Consider the following 26,973-nt stretch of genomic DNA (forward strand, 5'->3'; position numbering starts at 1 on the left):
AAGGTAAGAGGGGAAAGATTTAAAAAGGGCCTGTGGGGTAACTTTTTTAATGTAGAGGGTAGTGCATGTACAGAGCCACCTGCCAGAGGAAGCGGTACAGACATACAATTAGAACATTTTAAAGGCATCTGGATAGGTATACGAACAGGAAAGATTGAGGGATATGGGCCTACTGCTAGTGAACGAGACTAGATCTGAATAGGATGTCTGGTCAGCGTGGATGAGTTAGACCAAAAAAGTCTGTTTCTGTGCTGTATGACTGTCTGATTGTAATGGCTATCTCAGATCTACTATTCACAACTCTAAGTTTGTTCCTATGGACTGGGTTCATGGATGTAAGCTTTTGTGGATCAGCCAGCATTTGTTGCTCATCCTTAATTGACCTTGAGGTGTTATTGGGGAACTTTATTCGCTGCAGTCCTTCAGATGTAGATACATGAACAATGTTGCTAGGAAGAGATAGGACTCTGATAGTGAAGGAACGATAACATGGTAGCAAGTTAAAATGATGTTGGCTTGGAAGAAAGCATAAGTGATTATGTTCCCATATACCTACTGTCCTTGACCTTGTCATTGTAGTGGTCCAAGAGTTGGAAGTTGCTGTTTGATAGTGGAGGGTATGCTAATCAAGCTGGATACTGTCAAGCTTGAGTGTTGTAGGCACTGCACTTCTAGGCAAGTGGAGTGCATTCCATCACACTCCTGACCTGAACATAGTGGGCAGGTATTGGGAGGACAATATTGCTGCAGAATACCTAGCTTCTGACCTGACACAGACTTTCATCTGAAGCTACCTTGTGTTTTAATGACAATTGACCTGTTGGCTATCTCCAGGATTTTCTGTTCATGTTTTGGACTTGAATCAAGAATTTAAAGCACTGGAGACATTGCTTACTGATTGAGTTGTACTCTATTTCGGCTTAATGAAGTAACAGCAGCAATAAAACCAATGTTGTTCAGCACTCTAAAATTACAAGATACACAAGTTTGTTATAGTTCTGTCATTTACATGGACTATTAAGTAAACAAACCTAAATTAATGGTTAAGCTTAGGTGGGGGAGGGCAGATTAGATTGTGTATTTTGGAGCAAATAGGCCACCAGGCATTAATTAAATTCAGTAATCCCGGTATTCTGCCTTGGAAGATGACGATCTGGAAGGAATTTAATGATTTTGACCTAACACAGACTTGAGCGACAAGTGAACCAACAGCTGTGATGCAATCCATTATCAATATTTTCCTAATCAACCTGTTCAGAGATGTCATGACACACCTCTGGCACAAATGGGACATGAACCCAGGCCTCCTGGCTCAGAGGTAGGGATACTACCACTGCACCACAACAGCCACACCCAAATAACAACATTTGCTCAGTATATTGTAATTAATTTGTAGGAAACATGCCAGCAATGAAGTAAACTTTACACTGAACCGTTAAAAGCAGGAGAATCATAAATAAATAGTTTTGGCCCTGTCACACCTCTTCCACTATAAAGCAGTACTTCTTTTAGTCACACATACCAAATGTATCTATACTGATGTTCCAACACACAAGAACTTATGGGTTTGACTGTTTTATTTATATTTCTTAATGATAAAATTATACATTAACAGGGGCAATTGCAGACTCCAGAAAGTAAATGAACAATATTACATTTTAAATCATTCAATATATTAAAATGTTTACGGTTGAATGTCTAATGTTGCCATTTGTATTCACAAGAAAATTAGATACTAAAGTGGGGGGAAAGGAATCAGTGAAGTAAATTAACATCTATGAATGCTCATCCAAAGTTCATTTTGTACAGTGAGATGTTTAAATTTTGAACATCTTCCAGGTGATATTCAGCATTGGTCAGAAAACTGACTGATAATACGGAATTCTGCAGAGGTAAATTGAATAACCACCAAATCTTTAAAAAAAATTTTTTACAATTTTATATATTAAAAAACATGAAGACCAAATACAATTGTCTAAACTTCACTACAACATACTAAAAGTTGAATTTAAAAGGTAGGTTGAAAAAGAAAATTAAAACAAAAATGTGACCATTCATTTTTGATATTTAGCATAAGTATTCACTGTAATAAATCCAAAATATAGTTGCCCTGATTGTGGTAGAAAGTAGACAGTTTAGTGATAGTATGAGTACTTGGCACATTAAATCAAGGCTCATTTTGGTCTTCACCATTGAAAACAATTAGACAAAAATCAATTGCTTGAATCTGCTTCATCAAGTGGATTATTCTCAAGCTGCAAAACAATTTCCTTTAATACAGGATCCTTGGCCCAGTTCACTCCGCTGGAAAGAATAACACCCTGTTAAAATAAAGGTCAAGATTCCGGTTACTTTGAATTACCAAAAACTTAAGAGGTTAGTACTTCAACTGTTTTACGCATTTCCCATGGAAAATAAAAACATGGTTCTCCAGTAATGTAATTAACACGTAACAAAGCTTTATGATCCACAAAATAACCGACAGAATTTCCAGTTTGTGTCAGGGTAGTCAACCACAGATGGAATTTCAGTAGGGATGCTGTAAATAACTTCTGAAGCGTATCAGAGTCATTATCAAAGTTATTGTCCTTCCGATGATATTAACCAAAAATCCTATCTGCTTTGAATTAAAACAGAAAATAATGTAAACACTTTGCAAGACAGGCAATATCCATGGAAAGAGTCAGAAAGGGTTAACGTTCCAGATTGATGACTTCCTGTCAAATCTGTAGATTGTACACAACCAGTAAGGAGGGATGGAACCAAGGGAAGAAAAATGTAATTAGGTAGAGGACAGGCAATGATCAAGTAGTGAAAGAACAAGATAAACAAAATAATGTCAATACATTGTTGTGTCCTTGTGACATTCCTCCATTAAATCACAAGGTCCGGGTTCAAGTCCCACCTAACAAGTCATAACAAGTCTGAATAAGTGGATTACAAAATAATTATAAATTAGTAGGACAATATGTCTAGGGAATTATATACATCTTAACATCAGTGATAGATAAACAAATGGAATCTGTACTACTGAAGAAATTCTATAAGTATGAAATATATTCATGGATAGTCAGCATAGAATGCAAATTGGCAGGACCTTGATCAACTGGGTCAGTGGACCAAACAATGGCAGAAGGATTTTAATTTAGAAAAATGTGAAGAATTGCATTTTCATAAGGCAAATCGGGCAAGACTAACACAGTTAATGGTAGGGGCCTAGGGAGTATGGTCGAACAAAGAGACCTGCGGTGCGGGTACATAGTGTTATGAAGTTGTGTACAGTAATCATGAATTGGAAGGCAGGAAGCTAGAGTTTGTTTGTAAAAAATGATAAGGGAGAAGAGTGTGTGGCTCCTTTAAGAGGTAAAGTACTTTTCTAAGCTTAGAGATTTATACAGAAAATGTGTCTAAGTCGCTGAAGGGGTACAGCCAGTTCTGAAATTGAAACATATCAATTGGCTGTGTGATTGGAAATCTTAGGCTTGTTTTGATGTTTTGACAACAACTGGAATCAGCCATTTAATTTAAATCAAGCACTTAGCAATTGAAAGCCATTTGAATTTAAATCTGAGGGTTTTGATAGCCAATGCTTTTCTAAGAAAATTGATATGTCATCCAAGGTATATAAGGAGGGCATTTTTGAAAATCATAAGTATCTAGGTCTCAAGAAATTGCTAAACTCTCTAAGAAAGCACCATCTATCCATAAAAGGTACCACAGCACTTGTAGCTAAGAGTCTTCACAGAAGAATTCGCAGATAAAACATCCCTGACAGCTAGGGAGGGGGAAGGAGGGATTTTGAAGAAAGACATGTAAACATTGAGAAACTAAGTTTTATTTTAATTTCTTACTACTTGGGTTTATGTGAGTGGGACTTGTCTTTATTGGAGCAGCATGCCGGTGGAATTTAGTTCAGTTAGGGAATAGTTAGTAGTTAAGAGAGAATTGTTCGGTTTTAAAGCAATTCTGTTGATTTGTTCACTGTTACATTTAAATAAATAAATTGTTACTTGTTAATTATAAAGCGAATATCAGGGATTTTCTTTCATTTAACCTCCCCATCTCCATAACAGTTTAACAGATTAGGTGAGGTGAGCTTCTGGGGTTTTTTGGGTTTGGTTACTGGTAGGGGAGCTTTACTCCCACCATAACATTACTGGGGGCTTGTGCTTCGATTTTAATTATCAGAGGGGATCTACCCCCGCCCTCTAAGAATAGTTCCTTAAAGGTGTTGTCACAGATAGTCAGGGTGGTAAAGGAGGTGTCAGGCACCCTTTCCTTCATCAGTTAGAATACGGAGTACAAGAGTTGGGACATCGTGTTAGGGCTGTGCAAGACATCGATAAGTCCCACATTTGGAGTAATGCAGACAATTACGGTCACCCAGCAATAGAAAGGATGTTAGTAAACTGGAAAGGGTGCAAATAAAGATTTACAAGGTTGATACCGAAACTGGAAGGTTTAAGTTATAAGTAGAGGCTGGATACGCTGGGACAATTTTCCCTGGAGGGTAGGAAGCTGAGGGGGAAACCTTACAGAATCACGATGGGCACAGATAAGGTGAATAGCCAAGGTCTTTTCACCAAGGGAGGGGAGTCCAAAACTAGAGGACATAGGTTTAAGCTGAGAGGAAAAAGATTCAAAAAGGGACCTGGTGGACAACCTTTTCACACACTGGGTGGTGCATATCAGTGAGTTCAGTTATAACATTTTAAAAACAATTGGACAGGTACATTGATAGGAAATACTTAGAGGGGAGCAAACGCAGGCAAATGTTTAAGAAATCTGGTCAGTGTGAATGAGTTGGGCCAAAGGGTCTGTTTCTATGCTATATTACTCTCTGACTCAATTAACTCAATTCTTCTCAGAAAACAATAGTGCCTGGACAATGGTAATGTAATTTTTTTAACATTTAAAATGTCTTAAGGTGTCCCACAAGAGACTAATGTAGGAGGGTCAGAGCAGATGGAATCAGATAGAGACAAGTGGAAGAACAGATTGCTAGATGACTTCAAGACAGAATGCAGAGAGACGGAGCACATGGTAGCTTTTCGAAGTAGTTGAGAAGGGTATTCCACAAAGATCAGTGCTTCAATTCTTGCTGTTCACATTTATATTTAAATTTTGAATGTAGGAATCAAAAACCCAATTCTTTAATTTTCAGAAGACACAAGTGAGGTTGGGGTATATTCAAAACTAAGGTAGATTAACAAATTGCAGATAAAATTGCAAAATGGTGAAATAATGAGCTAAAGAAGCCTGTCACAGGTAAGTGTGAGGGAGTACGTTAAAAAGAATAAGGAGTTGTGCCAAAGTGTGCAATAGGCTTTATTTTTAAAGGAATAGCATTGAAACATAGGGAAGAAGTGTTAAACCTGTGGCAAACTTTGGTAAAACCACAGAAGTACTGAGTTTATTTCTATTGACCATATCATAGAAAAAGGATGTTTAGACACTGGACAGGGTCCAGGGAGATTAAGAATTTTAACAGAAATGTGTTGGTTTCTTTACACATGAAAGGATTAACAGGCCATAAAAATGCTGAGGGATAACCTAATAAAAGATATTTCAAAACTTTTGGTAAGAAAAGAGGCAGAGGGAATATTCCTGAGCCCATTAGCACAAGATATTCACCAATAAAATCTAAGAGGGAATCAGAAGAAATTTATTTCCCCAAAGTGGTGAGAATTTAGATTTTGTTGTCCACAGGGAGTGGCTGAAGCGAACAGTATAGATTATTTAAGGGGAATCGAATCAAGTATATAAGGAATATAGTGTTGCCATTGTTGATTTAGATTAGGAAAGATGGGAAGAAGCTCAAGTAGAGCAAAAACACACTGAATGACATAACAAAGTGTGGAGCTGGATGAACACAGCAGGCCAAGCAGCATCGTAGGAGCACAAAAGCTACATTTCGGCCTAGAAAAGGGTCTAGGCCCGAAACATCAGCTTTTGTGCTCCTAAGATACTGCTTGGCCTGCTGTGTTCATCCAACTCCACTCTTTGTTATCTTGAATTCTCCAGCACCTGCAGTTCCCATTATCTCTAACACCACCAACTGTGTGGCCTGCTCCTGCACCATATATCTTGCCTAGGAAACAGAGAAATGGAAGATGTATCCAAGAATCAGAATGTGCTAAAATTGAAAATAAACAGTAAAACTGAAAGGAAAGCCATTTCTTGTGTCAATCTGATGTTTTTCTTCCACCTTACTCCTAATCCACTAAAACTCTCCACGCCTTTCCAAATTTTCAACATTTACTTTCACCATTGCTATTCTGCTGACACTAAATAGTGCTGAATAAAGTTCATTAGTCAGTAGCATTTCCAGCATGCTTTTTGTTTAAATTTCAGATTTTCAGTATCTGTAGTATTTTGCTTCTTATTTGCATACATCAGTGACACTATTCAATGGGAATAAGTGGTTGTCCTTGTGTCCCAAGTAATCTTGTTGCATAAATCAATGCTATCAAGAAAGATAAACTGATTACTTGCCTCATTACTATTTGTAATGACTGTGTGCAAAACAAATGATTCATTTCTCTGCATAACTGTCACAGCATTTTTTTGAAATGATTGTGAAATGTTTTGAGTTATTTGCACAAATTGATATAGTAGTATAAAAAGGCAAGTTTTTGGTTTGCTTTTACTTCTTTGAAAATTGACTAGTCTTCCAACACTTGGATTGTGGATTAAACTTGTACAATTGCCAGCCTATGTTATCCCTTATTATTTCAGAAACCAGAATGGTACAGCACAGGAAGAAAACTGCTGAAAACATAGTCTTATTGTCCAAGACCACAAACAAGGCATGAATATCTGGTACAACCCTGGATGGAGACTACTGTCCATGACACTGTACATGCAAAGCAGGTAACTCACTCAGGAAAGGAGGCAGGAACATCTCAGCACACGAGCCTGAACACTCCAAGATCAATGCCTAAATATATAAAAACAAAGTTTCATACTTAAGTTCAAGTTGATAAATATTAGCAACGTCTACCTGCAAAACCTTCTGAATTAATGTCACCATTTTCACATGTTCTAGCAAGTTCTTTTCTCCATGTTTTGGAAGTTCATCCTGTAGTTGTTGCAGCACTTGTTGCTGCTTCCTCTTTTCAGCTTTCATGTCCTGCAATACACCTTGCATCTTTCGTTTTAACACTAAATAAATTAAAAAGAAAATGCATCACTGTTTCAGTTTGTGGAAGGTTAGGGATGTATGCATAGTTTTGTATTTACTTTTTGAGAACTGTACTATTTCAAGCATGTGTTTATCTTGCAACATGTTCAAATAGTTGTGTACTATCATAAATGTTATTTGACTAAAGGAAGCATCGGCAGGTCTAGGTGAAGTCAATGATATGTTGACAACTTATATACATTGTTTGATTTCACTACCAGACAAAAAAAAATTTAAAATCCGAATTATGTACACAATGTTATATCCCAAACAGCCATCATATAATTTTAGTAATACAGCACATTAGTGGCCAAAAATAAATTTTACTAAATTGTTCACATTTATACTGCAATAGGAAACAAAAGCATCTCTACTGCAATTACTTAGCCTTTGCTTTTGAACTTCAAGTACTGCATTCTCCAAAGTGTGAACTTCCTACAACAAAATAAAGTTTACTTCAGAATCTTATGTTTAATGTTATATAATTACTGTTACGATTTTAATCAATTTAATAAATGAAGTTTAAAAAAAAACATCAACAGCACCTATCTGGTTTCTGTGTGCTCAAATTAAAGAATGGATTGCTTCCCACTTCAGGCTGTCTTTGCATCAGGTACTCAGAGGTCAGATACGATATAGCCGAAAACAAACCTTTTTGCCTTCTGCCTCAACAATGTGTCTCAGTACTAATCTCACAACTTAGCTTGTAGAAATAGTCTTGTTTCGCCAAACTGTCTGAACTTTTTTGCATTCAAAAGGCCTTTGATAAGATGCCACATTATAGGCCACTAAATAAGTCAGTGGGTCGATGGAATAATGGGAGATTTGGGGTTGGATAAATAATTAGTTTCATTCCTCAAGACAAAAGGTTCACTGTCGTGGCTCTGCAGAAGGACAGGTTATAGAAACCATGACAGGTGTTATGAACTACTGCGTTTCAGCACCTTAACGGTCTGAGTAAAAGGCATCAAGAAACCATCCACAAATTTGTTGATAATACCAACAAGTGTGGGAATGTTAAAACATTTATGAAAACTACATTTCCAGTGGATCAAGTTGAGGGCAGAACGGGAGGGTAGTGAACTAAAAAATACTTTTTAAAACTATCTTCAAATAGTAAAACACCACAAAATATTGGCAACAATATTCAACCACAAAATACAGGCATTATTAACTATGCAAGACTTACTTTCTGGGTTGCTATAATCTCAGAACAAAGATTTAATGAGTGCTTGATTGTTTTCATTATCAACCTAAAAAGAAGTGATGATTTATGAAAGAAAGCAGAAAGCTGGAGTGGCACACGAGAATAAACATCAAGCTTAATTATTTTAACCAAAGGGTGAATTATATGGGAGCCGTATAATACAAAATTGATAGTCCAATACAGCAGAAAATTTCAGACTAGAAATGATTAAGACAACTTGAACAGTCCTATAGGTGGTTAGCACGGAATGGCAGGTTTCACAATCAAGCATTAATTCAATGCAGTTTTCCTGGTCCTTTTCATTTCTTTATGCTCACATCCATGAAAAGTGTGAAACATGCTATGAAAAAAATCTGCGGATGCTGGAAATCTGGAATAAAAACAGAAACTGCTGGAGAAACACTAGGTCTGGCAGAATCTGGAGGAAAAAGAAGAGTTAATGGGTCATTTGAATCATTAACTCTGCCTTCTCTCCACAGATACTGCCAGTCCCACTGAGTTTCTTGTAGGCCAGCTTTATTGCTCATCCCCAAATGCCCTGGATTAGGTAGTACGGAGCTGCTTTTTTGATCCCCTGCAGTTCTTGGAGTATATCCTTTTTGAGGGACGGATGTCTATAATTTTGACCCAACGACAATGAAGTAATAGTGACACAGTTCCAAGTCAGGATGGTATAAAACTTGGAAAGCAATTTGCAAGCAATTGGGTTTCCCTATATATGCCACCACTGTCCTTTTAAACAATAGAGCAAGGAGCTGTTGAAGGGGTTTAGTTATGTTACTGCAGTGCACTTTGTAGACTGTACACATTGCTGCCATGATGCAGTATTGTTAAAAGTAGTGAATGGTGAAGGTGGTGGATGGGATGCCAGTCCCATGGGCTTGTGTGTCCCAGATGGTGTCAAGCTTCTCAACTGTTGTGGGATCTACACTCATCCAGTTTAATGTTCTCAGAACTGTTTGAATCCCACCATGACAGATGGTGAAACTGAAATTCAATAAAATCTGGAATTAAAAGCTAGTCCAATGTCAACCAAGTAACCAGAGTTGATTATCACAAAAATTCTATTTCACTAATGTCCTTTTGGAAGGGAAATCTGCCATCCTTTTCTGGTGTGGCCCACATGTCACTCCAGACCAACAGCATGGATAATCTAACAAGCCATTCAGCTGTACCAAGCCACTATTAGATGTAAATTAAGGAATGAAATCAGATGGATCACTGAGCAATTACCTAGACACTGGCGAACGCAAGCTTGTCAGTCCAGCAAAGATCTCCCTACCAATATCTGGGTGCTTGGGGTAAGTTTGACTGCTGTCCCACAGCTTGACATTAACATACTGAAGGAATCATGCCTTACAGACAATTTCCCATCATTATCCCAGTATGACTACATCAGGCTGTTTGACTGGTCTGAGACTACTCTCCAAATTTTGGTACTAGTCCCAGATGTCAGTAAGGAGGACTTTGCGGTTTCGACATTGCTATGTTTGCTGTTGTTGGTGGTGCCTTAGTTGATGCCAGGTGATCCATCCGATATCTTTCCATTTTTCCTTTCTAGGTTTTCATAACGGAATGGCTAGCTGGGCCATTTCAGAGGACAGTTAAGAGCCAAGCAAATTGCTGTGGGTCTGGAGTCACATTAGGCCAAGCCAGGTAAAAGTGACTGTTTCCTTTCCTAAATGAGGACATTAATGAACTGGATGGGGTTTTACAACATACTGACAATGATTTCATAGTCATTAAGATTTCTTTCATGGAATTCAAATTTGCCATTTGCTGTGAAGGATTGGAACCCAGGTCCCCAGATCATTTCTTTGTTCTTTGGCTTATTAGTCCAGCAACAACACCAGTTGCCATCAACTACAAAACCAACTGTAGTTATAAAGGGAGACTTCACTAGAGACTGGGTAATCAAAAAAAAAGTGAAAACTATGAACTGATAATATGGAAAACTAGTGGAAAAAACCTGTACCATAAAAAGGTACAAGTGGGCAAGCCTTTATACTAGGCAATCAGAGTACAAACCTGCAGAGGTTATGCTGCAGCTACTCAAAACCATGGTTAGACCCACTAGGAGTACTGAGAGTAGATCTGGGCACCACACCTTAGGAAGAAGAAAAACAAAGTTGCTGGAAAAGCTCAGCAGGTCTGGCAGCATCGGTGAGGAAAAATATATCGGCCTAGGAGGGAGTACAACATAGGTTTACAAGGATGATATTTGGACTTCATAGGTTAAATTATGAGGAGAGATTATGCATATCAAGCCTATTTTCTTTAGAATGTAAAAAGTTAAGAGGTAATATGATCAAAACCTTCAAGATATTAATAAGAAAAGACAGGATGGATAAAGAAATTATTTTGTAGCAGTTGCAGATTCTAAAAGCAAGGGGGGTGGGGGGTGCAGGCTGAAAATTAGGGCCAGACGTTCAGGAGAGACGTTAGGAAGGAGCGCCTCACAGCAAAGGGGAGGCAACGTTTGGAACTCTCTTCTACAAACAGGATGCTAGATCAGTTGTTGGAATATAGAAGAGAACAGCACAAGTTCAGGCCCTTTGGCCCACTTTGTCTGTGCCAATCATGATGCCATTCTAAACCAGTCCCACATGCCTGTACTTGGTCCATATCCCTCGAGATCCTGCCTGTTCACATTTCAGTTTAAATGCTTCTTAAATGCTGCAATAGCATCTGCTTCTACCACCTTCCTTAGCAGCGTGTACCAGGCACCTACCATCCTCTGTGTAAGAAAATGTCCTTGCACATCTCCTTTATACTTTCTCCTCTCACATTAAATCTGTTTGGCACTTACACCCTTGGAAAAAGACTTTGATTATCCATCTTAACCATGCCTCTAATTATTTTATATACTTCTATTAAGGTCCTCAGCCTTGTTAAATTTAAATCAGAGATAAGATAATTTTTTTTTTAAGAAACGTATTAAGGGATGTGGACCAAAAGCAGGTATATACAGTCAGGCCACAGATCAGCCAATGATCTCACTGAATAGTAGAACAGGGTCCAAGGAGCTGAATGGCCTATTCCTGTCCTACATGAAATTACAGTCAAGAATCTACGAGTGATCAGTTACTTTGTTACATTAGATTTCATTTTATATGATTCTGTACAGATACAAGTCACAGAACACTTACCATTCATTCTAATCTAAAACTTCGGCTGAAAAGAATTTTGAACATAACTGGGTATAGTGCTAATCATATTGTACGTTTTCATTAAGATTGCTTGGTTATCCCGAATTCTTCTACCTTAATGTTAGTTCACTGTTCTTTCCCCTTAAAATATGTGAATCATTCTGCTTCGTTCAATTAACAGTGCTAAATGCCAAATTTAACTTGAACAACTATCAGGAAAACTAAACAGACTTAAGAACCTACTTTGATTTCAATACAGATGAAGACAACAATACAGCATTATATTAATATCCACACACTCCAAATACTCACTTCCCTTCTTCATCATTCTTCTGTGCTGCTTCGCGAATCGCATGTGTGAATTGAAGCCTGTAAACCAGCAAAGGAATATAACAGATAGTTACTTAAATGCATTTTTTCCTTTTTGATTACCACAGCTGAAAGGTGGGAAACTGAACACTAGGACCCTTCTATCTGTATTATGTCGTCCACAACTTAATACCACATGAAAGGTGAAAGACTGTGTTATAGCAAGGACCTCTCAAAAGCACCAAGCTAGAATGCTGAAGCAAACAAAAGGGTGAAGACAATTGTTTCAAGTCATGTGAATATACATTTACAGTCAAGAAGAGAGGTTGTGGATGCAAGCTCAAAAATAAAAACTTTTACTCCTTGCTCCAGTCTTTACTAGAGTTAGGAAGTTATGAATTTGAGTAACACCTGCAGTAATTGACTTTTCATAACATAGAACATAGAACATTACAGCGCAGTACGGGCTCTCCGGCCCTCAATGTTGCTGTGAAACCAAACTGAAGCCCATCTAACCTACAATATTCCATTATTATCCATATGTTTATCCAATGACCATTTAAATGACCTTAAACTTGGTGACTTCAGGAATTCGAGGTAGTGGATAAGTGTGAGATGGTGCACTGGAATAATCTTGATGTCTTCAACATCAATGTATTCAGGTTGCTGGATGTCTTTAGAGTTTGAATTGGCCAATATTCAGCACCTGCCATCATCGTGATGATAGATTCTTGGGAGTCGATATTCAAACATGTATCGATACATCAGAGATAATGAGAACTGCAGATGCTGGAGAATTCCAAGATAATAAAATGTGAGGCTGGATGAACACAGCAGGCCAAGCAGCATCTCAGGAGCACAAAAGCTGACGTTTCGGGCCTAGACCCTTCATCAGAGAGGGGGATGGGGAGAGGGAACTGGAATAAATAGGGAGAGAGGGGGAGGCGGACCGAAGATGGAGAGTAAAGAAGATAGGTGGAGAGAGTATAGGTGGGGAGGTAAGGAGGGGATAGGTCAGTCCAGGGAAGATGGACAGGTCAAGGAGGTGGGATGAGGTTAGTAGGTAGATGGGGGTGCGGCTTGGGGTGGGAGGAAGGGATGGGTGAGAGGAAGAACAGATTAGGGAGGCAGAGACTGGTTGGACTGGTTTTGGGATGCAGTGGGTGGGGGGGGGAGAGCTGGGCTGGTTGTGTGGTGCAGTGGGGAGAGGGGACGAACTGGGCTGGTTTTGGGACGCAGTAGGGGAAGGGGAGATTTTGAAACTGGTGAAGTCCACATTGATACCATATGGCTGCAGGGTTCCCAGGCGGAATATGAGTTGCTGTTCCTGCAACCTTCGGGTGGCATCATTGTGGCAGTGCAGGAGGCCCATGATGGACATGTCATCTAGAGAATGGGAGGGGGAGTGGAAATGGTTTGCGACTGGGAGGTGCAGTTGTTTGTTGCGAACTGAGCGGAGGTGTTCTGCAAAGCGGTCCCCAAGCCTCCGCTTGGTTTCCCCAATGTAGAGGAAGCCGCACCGGGTACAGTGGATGCAGTATACCACATTGGCAGATGTGCAGGTGAACCTCTGCTTAATGTGGAATGTCATCTTGGGGCCTGGGATAGGGGTGAGGGAGGAGGTGTGGGGACAAGTGTAGCATTTCCTGCGGTTGCAGGGGAAGGTGCCGGGTGTGGTGGGGTTGGAGGGCAGTGTGGAGCAAACAAGGGAGTCACGGAGAGAGTGGTCTCTCCGGAAAGCTGACAGGGGTGGGGATGGAAAAATGTCTTGGGTGGTGGGGTCGGATTGTAAATGGCGGAAGTGTCGGAGGATGATGCGTCGTATCCGGAGGTTGGTAGGGTGGTGTGTGAGAACGAGGGGGATCCTCTTAGGGCGGTTGTGGCGGCGGCGGGGTGTGAGGGATGTGTTGCGGGAAATACGGGAGACGCGGTCAAGGGCGTTCTCGATCACTGTGGGGGGAAAGTTGCCGTCCTTAAAGAACTTGGACATCTGGGATGTGCGGGAGTGGAATGTCTTATCGTGGGAGCAGATGCGGCGGAGGCGGAGGAATTGGGAATAGGGGATGGAATTTTTGCAGGAGGGTGGGTGGGAGGAGGTGTATTCTAGGTAGCTGTGGGAGTCGGTGGGCTTGAAATGGACATCAGTTACAAGCTGGTTGCCTGTGATGGAGACTGAGAGGTCCAGGAAGGTGAGGGATGTGCTGGAGATGGCCCAGGTGAACTGAAGGTTGGGGTGGAAGGTGTTGGTGAAGTGGATGGACTGTTTGAGCTCCTCTGGGGAGCAAGAGGCGGCGCCGATACAGTCATCAATGTACCGGAGGAAGAGGTGGGGTTTGGGGCCTGTGTAGGTGCGGAAGAGGGACTGTTCCACGTAACCTACAAAGAGGCAGGCATAGCTGGGGCCCATGCCGGTGCCCATGGCCACCCCCTTAGTCTGTAGGAAGTGGGAGGAGTCAAAAGAGAAGTTGTTGAGTGTGAGGACGAGTTCAGCTAGGCGGATGAGAGTGTCGGTGGAGGGGGACTGGTCGGGCCTGCGGGACAGGAAGAAGCGGAGGGCCTTGAGGCCATCTCCACGCGGAATGCAGGTGTACAGGGACTGGACGTCCATGGTGAATATGAGGTGTTGGGGGCCAGGGAATTGGAAGTCCTGGAGGAGGTGGAGGGCGTGGGTGGTGTCACGGACATAGGTGGGGAGTTCCTGGACCAAAGGGGAGAAAATGGAGTCCAGATAGGTGGAGATGAGTTCGGTGGGGCAGGAGCAGGCTGAGACGATGGGTCGACCAGGGCAGGCAGGTTTGTGGATTTTGGGAAGGAGAGAGAAACGGGCCGTGCGGGGTTGGGGAACAATGAGGTTGGAGGCTGTGGGTGGGAGGTCCCCTGAGGTGATGAGGTCGTGAATGGTGTTGGAGATGACGGTTTGGTGCTCGGGTGTGGGGTCATGATCGAGGAGGCGGTAGGAGGTGGTGTCGGAGAGTTGGCGTCTGGCCTCGGCGATGTAGAGGTCAGTGCGCCATACTACCACTGCGCCACCCTTGTCTGCGGGTTTGATGGTGAGGTTGGGGTTGGAGCGGAGGGCTGCCTGTTGTGCGGGGGAGAGGTTGGAGTGGGTGAGAGGGGTGGAGAGGTTGAGGCGGTTAATGTCTCGACGGCAGTTGGAGATGAAGAGGTCGAGGGAGGGTAGGAGGCCTGGGGGTGGTGTCCAGGAGGAGGACTTGTGTTGGAAGCGGGTGAAGGGGTCAGTGGAAGGAGGGTTAGGTTCCCGGTTGAAGAAGTAGGCATGGAGGCGAAGACGGCGGAAAAACTGCTGTATATCCAACCGTGACTGGTATTCGTTGATGTGTGGTTGTAGGGGGACAAAGGTGGGACGTAGAGCAGTTTTTCCGCCGTCTTCGCCTCCATGCCTACTTCTTCAACCGGGAACCTAACCCTCCTTCCACTGACCCCTTCACCCGCTTCCAACACAAGTCCTCCTCCTGGACACCACCCCCAGGCCTCCTACCCTCCCTCGACCTCTTCATCTCCAACTGCCGTCGAGACATTAACCGCCTCAACCTCTCCACCCCCCTCACCCACTCCAACCTCTCCCCCGCAGAACAGGCAGCCCTCCGCTCCAACCCCAACCTCACCATCAAACCCGCAGACAAGGGTGGCGCAGTGGTAGTATGGCGCACTGACCTCTACATCGCCGAGGCCAGATGCCAACTCTCCGACACCACCTCCTACCGCCTCCTCGATCATGACCCCACACCCAAGCACCAAACCGTCATCTCCAACACCATTCACGACCTCATCACCTCAGGGGACCTCCCACCCACAGCCTCCAACCTCATTGTTCCCCAACCCCGCACGGCCCGTTTCTATCTCCTTCCCAAAATCCAAAACCTGCCTGCCCTGGTCGACCCATCGCCTCAGCCTGCTCCTGCCCCACCGAACTCACCTCCACCTATCTGGGCTCCATTTTCTCCCCTTTGGTCCAGGAACTCCCCACCTATGTCCGTGACACCACCCACACCCTCCACCTCCTCCAGGACTTCCAATTCCCTGGCCCCCAACACCTCATATTCACCATGGACGTCCAGTCCCTGTACACCTGCATTCCGCATGGAGCTGGCCTCAAGGCCCTCCGCTTCTTCCTGTCCCGCAGGCCCGACCAGTCCCCCTCCACCGACACTCTCATCCGCCTAGCTGAACTCGTCCTCACACTCAACAACTTCTCTTTTGACTCCTCCCACTTCCTACAGACTAAGGGGGTGGCCATGGGCACCCACATGGGCCCCAGCTATACCTGCCTCTTTGTAGGTTACGTGGAACAGTCCCTCTTCCGCACCTACACAGGCCCCAAACCCCACCTCTTCCTCCGGTACATTGATGACTGTATCGGCGCCGCCTCTTGCTCCCCAGAGGAGCTCGAACAGTTCATCCACTTCACCAACACCTTCCACCCCAACCTTCAGTTCACCTGGGCCATCTCCAACACATCCCTCACCTTCCTGGACCTCTCAGTCTCCATCTCAGGCAACCAGCTTGTAACTGATGTCCATTTCAAGCCCACCGACTCCCACAGCTATCTAGAATACACCTCCTCCCACCCACCCTCCTGCAAAAATTCCATCCCATACTCCCAATTCCTCCGCCTCCGCCGCATCTGCTCCCACGATAAGACATTCCACTCCCGCACATCCCAGATGTCCAAGTTCTTTGAGGACCGCAACTTTCCCCCCACAGTGATCGAGAACGCCCTTGACCGCGTCTCCCGTATTTCCCGCAACACATCCCTCACACCCCGCCCCCGCCACAACCGCCCTAAGAGGATCCCCCTCGTTCTCACACACCACCCCACCAACCTCCGGATACAACGCATCATCCTCCGACACTTCCGCCATTTTCAATCCGACCCCACCACCCAAGACATTTTTCCATCCCCACCTGTCTGCTTTCCGGAGAGACCACTCTCTCCGTGACTCCCTTGTTCGCTCCACACTGCCCTCCAACCCCACCACACCCGGCACCTTCCCCTGCAACCGCAGGAAATGCTACACTTGTCCCCACACCTCCTCCCTCACCCCTATCCCAGGCCCCAAGATGACATTCCACATTAAGCAGAGGTTCACCTGCACATCTGCCAATGTGGTATACCGCATCCACTGTACCCGGTGCGGCTTCCTCTACATTGGGGAAACCAAGCGGAGGCTTGGGGATCGCTTTGCAGAACACCTCCGCTCAGTTCGCAACAAACAACTGCACCTCCCAGTCGCAAACCATTTCCACTCCCCCTCCCATTCTCTAGATGACATGTCCATCATGGGCCTCCTGCACTGCCACAATGATGCCACCCGAAGGTTGCAGGAACAGCAACTCATATTCCGCCTGGGAACCCTGCAGCCATATGGTATCAATGTGGACTTCACCAGTTTCAAAATCTCCCCTTCCCCTACTGCATCCCTAAACCAGCCCAGTTCGTCCCCTCCCCCCACTGCACCAAACAACCAGCCCAGCTCTCCCCTCCCCACCCACTGCATCCCAAAACCAGTCCAACCTGTCTCTGCCTCCCTAACCGGTTCTTCCTCTCACCCATCCCTTCCTCCCACCCCAAGCCGCACCCCCATCTACCTACTAACCTCATCCCACCTCCTTGACCTGTCCGTCTTCCCTGGACTGACCTATCCCCTCCCTACCTCCCCACCTACACTCTCTCCACCTATCTTCTTTACTCTCCATCTTCAGTCCGCCTCCCCCTCTCTCCCTATTTATTCCAGTTCCCTCTCCCCATCCCCCTCTCTGATGAAGGGTCTAGGCCCGAAACGTCAGCTTTTGTGCTCCTGAGATGCTGCTTGGCCTGCTGTGTTCATCCAGCCTCACATTTTATTATCTTATGTATCGATACATGTTGGCCAGTACAGACCTAGTGTCAAAAAGACTCTCATTTTTACTTCTCAAATGAACTTTAAAATCCTCCACATTGTTGCTATCATTTGTCTCAAATACAACACAGCTGTATTTGTAGATTTCCTCTTTAATGCTGAACTTCTTCAGGAAACTTGTCACAGTGTCCCTATTATCCAACATTCCCTTGATCAGTTCTCTTACATTCGAAGGCATATATGATGCCTTCATCACGGAGTTGAAATTTTGATATTATGCAATTGTAACTATCGTTTCTGGGATAGGTGTGTCAAGTGGTTGTCAAGCAGCAAGATACCCAACTTTCAGTTTATTGTGTGGGAGAGGTTTATGAATTTGACATGATTTAAAGTGAAGACAAACTTTGGTAACTGATGATATCTAGATCTATGGCACTGCCAAAGTAATGTCATGACAGTGACTTTAGACTTAAATGGTGGAAGCACGGTTTAGTAAGTCTTAACTACGACAAATGGAGGTAGCATGTGTAAATCAATTTTGTGGCAACAATGAAAGAAGCATTTCTTTAATTCAGTCAGAAATGATCATTGACAGGGCCAGCATTTGACACCCATCCCGAATTGCTCTTGAATGGAATGTATTCCATATCAATTCAGAGGCCAATTAAGAGTAAAACACAATATCAGTAGTCTGGAGTCAGATCAGGAGAAGGATGGAAGATTTCCTTCTCTAAAAGTTATTTGTGATTCAGATGGGTTTTTGCTGCAATCCACGATAGCTTTCTGGCCACCATTACGAAACCAGCTTTCAACTTCACATTTATGTTCGATCAAATATAGTGGGATTTGAACACATGCTGACAGCATTAGACTGGGTCCTTTGATTACCACTCCAGTGGCATTATCGTTTTGCGACTGGCTGGGTTGTCCACAGACTTATTCTTCTTTTTTAAAAATGCCATGTCAGTTCTTGAACCACGTTAACAACATTTATTGACTCTAAACTCTACCATGCCACTGGCATTTCCACTTATTTGGAAGCAAAATGCCTTTACCTCAGTTTGCATGACCAGAAATGGGTACACCTTCACTTCTCTGCTGGGTGAACCACAAGTACATAGCCTTGAGATGTGCTCTCAATACAGAGCCTTCTTTCTTGCTTGGCCACCTTCAGTTATTTTCATTGTCACTTTTATTTTCTCTTCATCTTTAAAGTCATCCATGAAGCTTTAGTTTACTGATCCCTATTAATTTTGGGAATTGGATGCTTGTGGAGCACTTCTCAATCTGGGTGATTTTCAGCCATAGTGATGCGAAGAGATTTTCTTTTTCAGGTTTCAACATTCTTGATTTCTCATTGATTATTATAGTGGCATAAGTGCAAATTTGACCAGTATTGACACAGAGTAAGACAACACCTTAAACAGTCACAAAGCTACCCTTTTATCAGCTACTTTTAAATTATTTGTAGAGCATTTATACTCCAAAGTTCTACTATTAATTCTGAAATTACAAATTTACATTAAAATGTTGTAATATTAAAGTGTCAGAAAAGCCCATCTGGTTCATTAATTCCCTTTACAGAAGGAAAGTGCTGTCCTTGCCTAATCTGGTCTACATCGGACTCCAGACCCACAGCAATGTTGTTGACACTTGACTGCCCTTTGGACCCTTAGGGATGGGCAATAAATCCTACCCTGGCCAGCGATGTCCACATCCCGTGAATGAATAAAAGCTACATTTCACCAAGTTCCACACTATACCAGACGTTATTCACACAGTAATTCCTTTCTTGAAGTTTTCCAAGATGTACAAGCATGATGCTCATCAGAGTGGGTTACTGTATCTTTTCAGGTACTTGGCAAATTGATTCATCCATCTTGAGGGAGTTATGTCCAAGATTATAATTTACACTTAAGAGGAAGCTGAATATCTTAATTAAAAGCCTGGATATAAAATGGAGTGTGAAATAGTATTGGAAAATGCCTTCTGCCCAACCTGGAAATACCAAGGACTCTGGCATGAATGAGAAAAAATCAAGGCAGCTAAACATAATGTATCAGCTGCCATTGTCTTTTCAATCTCAAAGGAGTTGAAATTTTGTTTAGATTTGGAATGACATCACAAATGAAGTAAAATAACCTGAACAAAAATGGAACCAGACATGTTCACACCTGTGAAGAGCCATTGTTTTCTGCTGGAAAGAAAATGAAACATCTTCCAATTCCTTTTCAAGCACCGGAATTCTGCAAAAGAGGCAAAAGAAAATAATTTCACTAATATTCCACCAAGAACTTAAAGGTCTCTTGCCCTTGCATTGTTTCTTGGTAACAATAGTAACAATAATTGTGTAATATTAGAGGTGAAAGATGATTTTTTTTGAAGTTCATATAAAGATTGTAAATTGAATCAACATACACTTCTTTTAGGCTGTCTTCTGACAAAGCCTCTGTATTGGTTTCAAAGCCTGGTAATAAAATATAGATACCAGTTAATGTTGGAATTTAAAATGCTTTTACAGGTGTGTATGCATACAGAACAGATTATGCGATTCACACTACTCATGACTCAAGTTGCATTATGTATTTACTAAGACAAACAACCCTTCTATCTCACATTACCATCACTGATTTTTGTTATGGGAGAATCCAAACTTTTTCACAAAGACTGCCCACAAGAAATTTGAACAGGAGTCACTGCATAACATTTACAAATGAGAATCCTGGTTGATTTCTTATTTCTTTTTTGAATGAAGGGTTAAAAAAAAGGGGTCACAAAAAAATAAGGTAATTAACAAAACAGTCAATATTTACTTTCACACAATGAGCAGTTAGCATCTGGAATGCATTGTATGACTGTGGGTTTACGGCGGATGCAATCAAAGCTTTCAAAAGAGAATTGGTTAATTATTGGAAAAGAAAAAACTTTCAGGTCTTTTGGAATAACCAGGAAAGTGGGACTATACAGGTTGTTCTTACTGAAAGCTGGTAAAGAAATGACAGGCCAAATGGTCTCCTTCTATACTGTAACTGTCCCATGACTGAGACCAATAATTGAACCTGTGTTCCCAGGTTTCTATCAGATAAAACAACTTGGACAAGGCATTGAATCTGGAATTTTTCTAGTTTTTAATAGTTCAGTTTTAGATTGAAGCAAACGTTTTATGGTGGAAACTGCTGGAGCAGCCTAAAATAACTTGGATTCAATTAATGGTTTCTGTTATCAATGTTATTTTTCAACATTAGACTATCAAATATGGTTCACTTAAGGAAGTAAGTCTACTTGCTGGAAGTGTCATTGTGTTATATTTCAAACAATGGATATGAGAAGAAGAAATAACAGTTACACTGTTGAACACTCAAGCCCCCAAATGTATCTAAATGACTTATAGAATTCGTAAGCACTACAACCTTTTAACCGAGTTTTCAGTTCTACTGTTTGTTGAACTACTTGGTCCTTTAGCCTAAAAAGAAACAAAAAAATCTGTAAGAACAGCAAATCTTTTCTGTGTTATGTACCACGGTAAGACAGGACAGGGAAAGCAAAATGGGAAGGGAGTTGCATGGAACCACAGCTGGTGATTATTTTAATCAACTCAATAGGACATGTATCCTGGCCCAGACTTTCGGGCAGAGATCAGTACACTGTTGCTGCTTCACAACAACACTCACGCAAATTAATAAGGAAGAGATAGAGTAAGTTTTTCTCTGTTTTTAGATATTATGCTTATGTTGAAACAGAAGACACCCGAGAACACTTCAATGAAATTTATTGTCTTACATAGGTAACCTCTGAGCAGCAGTTAAGTCCATTTCAAACGCTGCCTTAAATAATTTCTCCTTGCTTCCAATGTTGGCTTACTGCAACTTCCTCTTTATACATAGAGCATGAAAACACAGAATTACCTCAGGTTCTAAAGTAATCGACATCTACATGTAACAAAGGTTGGGCAATGTCCAGGTTTGAGCTCACAAATGGTAAGTAACGTTCACCGCGCTCAAGTGCCATGCAATGACCGTTTCACAACAAGAGAAAATCTCACAATTACTCTATGGCATCCAATAATACAATATCGCTGATTTTCCCACTATCATAAGAACATAAGAAATAGGAAGAGGATTAGGCCATCTGTCCCACCCACCTAGCCTGCTCCACCATTAAATAAGATCCTGGCTGATCTTTTCGTGGACTCAGCTCCACTTACCTACCCATCCACCATAACCCTGAATTCCTTTATTGTTCAAAATATCTTTGCCTTAAAAACATTCAATGAGGTAGCTTCAACTGCTTTACTGGGTGGGGAATTCCACAGATTCACAATTCTTTAGGTAAAGAAGTCCTAAATCTGCTTGCCCTTATTTTGAGGCTATGGCCCGTAGTTCTAGTTTCGACTGCCAGCAAAAACAACTTCCCTGCTTCTATCTTTTCTGTTCTCTTCATAATTTTATATATTTTATAAGATCCTCCCTCATTCTTCTAAATTCCAATGAGCATAGCCCCAGTATACTCAAGCTCTCTTCATAAGCCAAGCCTCTCAACTCCTAAATCAACCTAGTGAACCTCCTCTGTACCACCTCCAGAGCCAGTATGTCCTTTCTCAAGTTAGGACACCAAAATTGTGCACAGTACACCAGGTGTGGCCTCACCAGCACCCTCTTTAGCTGCAGCATAACTTCCCAATTTTTAAACTCAATCCCTCCAGTAATGAAGCAAAATATTCAATTTACCTTATTAATTTCCGGCTGCACACATAAACCAACATTTTGTGATTCATGCACAAGGACACCCAAGCCCCTCTGCACGACAGAAATTCACCAAATATCTTCAGACAGCACCTTCCAAACCCACGACCACTTCCATTTAGAAGGACAAGGGTAGCAGACATATGGGAACACTACCACCTTCAAGTTCCCCTCCAAACCACTCACCATCCTGACATGGAAATATATTGCCGTTGCTTCACTATCACTGATCAAAATCCTGCATTTCCATCCCTAATGAGATTGTGGGCCAACCCACAGCAGGTGGACTGCAGCAGTTCAAGAAGGCAGTTCATCACCACCTTCTTGCAGGCAACTAGGGACAGGCAATAAATGCCGGCCAGCCAGCGATGCCCACATCGTACAAATGAATAAATTTTTAAAAAGCATGCTTGAATTTTTCCCCCATTTAAATAATAGACCATTTTCCTGTTATTCGTACCAAAATGGATGATCTCACATTTATCAACATCATACTCCATCTGCTAGACCCTAGCCCACTCACTTAACCTACCTATATCCCGAGACACACTTTGTGTGCTCTGCACACCTTGCTCTTCCACTCATCCTAATGTCATCTGCAAACTTTGACACAATACACTTGGTCCCCAACTCTAAATCATTTATGTAAATTGTGAACAATTGCAGTTCCAACACTGAGCCCTGAGGCACACTACTAGTTATTGATCACCAACCAGAAAAACGCCCATTCATCCCCACTCTTTGCTGTACGTTAGCTAACTAATCTTCTATCAACACTAATACATTACTCTTAACTCTGCTCACCTTTACCTTGAGCAGCAGCCTTTTGTGCATCACCTTGACGATTGTGTTCTAGAAATCCAGATGCACCACATTCATCAGTTCCCTGCTGTCCACAGCACTCATAGTATTCTCAAAGAATTCCATTAAGTTAATTAAACATGATCTAACTTTGATGAACCCGATGGGACAGTTTCTATCCAGATGTCTGTTTTTGCCTTGATTATAGATTCAAGCATTATCTCCACTACAGAAGTTAATATGCCAATGGTTACTCACCTTTCATTTACTTCCTTTTTAAACAATGGAGTCACATTTGCTGTTTTCCAATCTGCCAGAAACACCCCAATGTCCAACGAATTTTGGAGAATTACTGTGAGCTCACTTGCTATTTCCCCTGCAAACTCTTTTAATACCCTACGATGTATTCCATCAGGGCTAGAAGGCATGTTTACATTTAGTCCCATTAGCTTGCCCAACACCACCTCTTTAGCAATAATGTCAATAAATGTGGAGCTGGAAAAACACAGCCAGTCAGACAGCATCCGTGGAGCCAAAAAGTCAATGTTTCGGAACAAAGCCCTTTGTCAGGACTGGTACGCATTTTTGGCATACTTACAGTTTTGACGTTTGAAAGGGTGGAGAAAAAACATTTGTTGAGGGTGTGGATCCTCCCGAGGAGAAAGAACAGCAAAGGTCCCCTGCAGGTCTGGGAAAGAGAAACTCTGAGCTAGACACAGACACAGACATAGACAAAGACATAGACATAGACACAGATCAGGCCCTTCGGCCCTTGATGTTGTGCTGACCTGTCATACCGGTCTCAAGCCCATCTAACCTACGCTATTCCATGTAGGTCCATATGCTTGTCCAATGACAACTTAAATGTACCTAAAGTTGGCGAATCTACTACCATTGCAGGCAAAGCGTTCCATTCTCTTACTACTCTCTGAGTAAAGAAACTACCTCTGACATCTGTCCTATATCTTTCATCCCTCAATTTAAAGCTATGCCCCCTCGTGCTCGCCGTCACCATCCTAGGAAAAAGGCTCTCCCATTCCACCCTATCTAACCCTCTGATTATTTTATATGTTTCAATTAAGTCACCTCTCAACCTTCTTCTCTCTACCGAAAACAGCCTCAAGTCCCTCAGCCTTTCCTCGTAAGACCTTCCCTCCATACCAGGCAACATCCTAGTAAATCTCCTCTGCACCCTTTCCAAAGCTTCCACATCCTTCTTATACTGCAGTGCCCAGAACTGTACGCAATACTCCAAGTGTGGCTGCACCAGAGTTTTGTACAGCTTCACCATGACCTCTTGGTTCCGGAACTCGGTCCCTCTATTAATAAAAGCTAAAACACTGTATGCCTTCTTAACAGCCCTGTCAACCTGAGTGGCAACTTTCAAGGATCTGTGTACATGGACATCGAGATCTCTCTGCTCATCTACACTGCTAAGAATCTTACCATTAGCCCTGTACTTTGCCTTCCGGTTACTCCTACCAAAGTGCATCACCTCACACTTGTCTGCATTAAACTCCATTTGCCACCTCTCAGCCCAGCTCTGCAGCTTATCTACGTCTCACTGCAACCTACAGCATCCTTCGTCACTATCCACAACTTCACCGACCTTAGTGTTGTCTGCAAATTTACTAACCCATCCTTCTACGCCCGCATCCAGGTCATTTATAAAAATGACGATCAGCAGTGGACCCAACACCAACCCTTGGGGTACACCACTAGTAACTGGTCTCCAGGATGAACATTTCCCATCAACTACCACCCTCTGTCTTCTTTCAGCAAGCCAATTTCTGATCCAAACTGCTCTATCTCCCACAATTCCATTCCTCCGCATTTTGTACAATAGCATACTGTGGGGAACCTTATCGAACGCCTTGCTGAAATCCATATACACCACATCAATCGGTTTATTGTCATCTACCTGTTTGGTCACCTTCTCAAAGAACTCAATAAGGTTTGTGAGGCACGACCTTCCCTTCACAAAACCGTGCTGACTATCCCTAATCAATTTATTCTTTTCTAGATGATTATAAATCCTATCCCTTATAACCTTTTCCAACACTATACCAACAACTGAGGTAAGGCTCACTGGTCTATAATTACCAGGGTTGTCTCTACTCCCCTTCTTGAACAGGGGAACCACATTTGCTATCGTCCAGTCATATGGCACTATTCCTGTAGACAATGACCAGTTAAAGATCAATGCTAAAGGCTTGGCAATCTCCTCCCTGGCTTCCCAGAGGATCCGAGGATAAATCCCATCCGGCCCAGGGGACTTATCTATCTTCACCTTCTGAAGGATTTCTAATACCTCTTGTGAACCTCAATCCCACCTAGTCTAGTAGCCTGTATCTCAGTATTCTCGTCGACAACATTGTCATTTTCTAGAGTGAATACTGTTGAAAAATATTCATTTAGCGCTTCCCCTATCTCCTCTGACTCCACACACAACTTACCACTACTATCCTTGATTGGGCCTAATCTTACTCTCGTCATTCTTTTATTCCTTAAATACCTATAGAAAGCCTTAGGGTTTACCCTGATCCTATCCGCCAACAACTTCTCATGTCTCCTCTGAGCTCTCTCTTTAGGTCTTTCCTGGCTACCTCATAGCCCTCAAGTGCCCTAACTGAGCCTTCACATCTCATCCTAACATAAGCCTTCTTCTTCCTCTTGACCAGAGATTCCACCTCCTTCGTAAACCATGGCTCCCGCACTCTACAGCTTCCTCCCTGCCTGACAGGTACATATTTATCTAGGACAAACAGGAGCTTTTCGTTGAATAAACTCCACATTTCTAATGTGCCCATCCCCTGCAGTTTCCTTCCCCATTCTATGCTCCCTAAATCTTGCCTAATCTCATCGTAATTGCCTTTCCCCAAGTTATAACTCTTTCCCAGTGGTATACACCTATCCCTTTCCATCACTAAAGTAAACATAACAGAATTGTGATCGCTATCACCAAAGTTCTCACCTACTTCCAAATCTAACACCTGGCTGGGCTCATTACCCAGTACCAAATCTAATGTGGCTTCGCCCCTTGTTGGCCTATCTACATACTGTGTCAGGAAGCCCTCCTGCACACTCTGGACAAAAACTGACCCATCTATAGTACTCGAACTACAGTGTTCCCAGTCAATATTTGGAAAGTTGAAGTCCCCATGACAACTACCCTGTCTCTCTCACTCCTATCGAGAATCATCTTTGCTATCCTTTCCTCTACATCTCTGGAACTATTCGGAGGCCTATAGAAAACTCCCAACAGGGTGACCTCTCCTTTCCTGTTTCTAACCTCAGCCCATACTACCTCGGTTGACGAGTCCCCAAACATCCTTTCTGCAACTGTAATACTGTCTTTGACCAACAATGCCACACCTCCGTCCCTTTTACCATCTTCTTTGTTCTTCGTGAAACCTCTAAATCCCGGAACCTGCAACAACCATTCCTGTCCCTGCTCTATCCATGTCTCCGAAATGGCCACAACATCAAAGTCCCAGGTACTAACCCGTGCGCAAGTTCACCCACCTTATTCCGGACGCTCCTGGCATTGAAGTAGACACACTTCAATCCAACTTCTTGCTTGCCGGTGCCATCTTGCTTCCCTGAAACTTTATTTCGGACCACCCTATTCTCAACCTTTTCTATAGTCGAACTACAATTTTGGTGCCCATCCCCCTGCTGAATTAGTTTAAACCCACCCGAATAGCCTTAGCAAATTTCC

The 26,973-nt window shown here is 42.6% G+C and overlaps 1 protein-coding gene across 1 annotated transcript in view; it reads right to left on the reverse strand.

Moving 5' to 3' along the window:
- Nucleotides 1-1,567: 1,567 nt before the first annotated feature.
- The window catches only part of cenph (centromere protein H), a 36,056-nt gene continuing 10,650 nt past the window's right edge, over nucleotides 1,568-26,973 (reverse strand). Inside the window, exons 3-10 of the mRNA XM_048527177.2 lie at nucleotides 21,120-21,172; nucleotides 20,128-20,176; nucleotides 19,884-19,955; nucleotides 11,852-11,908; nucleotides 8,373-8,436; nucleotides 7,567-7,618; nucleotides 7,004-7,164; nucleotides 1,568-2,321 (exon numbers count right to left, since the gene is read on the reverse strand). Coding sequence (XP_048383134.2) covers nucleotides 2,214-2,321; nucleotides 7,004-7,164; nucleotides 7,567-7,618; nucleotides 8,373-8,436; nucleotides 11,852-11,908; nucleotides 19,884-19,955; nucleotides 20,128-20,176; nucleotides 21,120-21,172 — 616 coding nt within the window. The 3' untranslated portion in view covers nucleotides 1,568-2,213. The remainder of the gene's footprint in view (nucleotides 2,322-7,003; nucleotides 7,165-7,566; nucleotides 7,619-8,372; nucleotides 8,437-11,851; nucleotides 11,909-19,883; nucleotides 19,956-20,127; nucleotides 20,177-21,119; nucleotides 21,173-26,973) is intronic.

Source organism: Stegostoma tigrinum, chromosome 3, assembly GCF_030684315.1.
Source record: "Stegostoma tigrinum isolate sSteTig4 chromosome 3, sSteTig4.hap1, whole genome shotgun sequence".
Classification (NCBI taxonomy): Eukaryota; Metazoa; Chordata; class Chondrichthyes; order Orectolobiformes; family Stegostomatidae; genus Stegostoma; species Stegostoma tigrinum.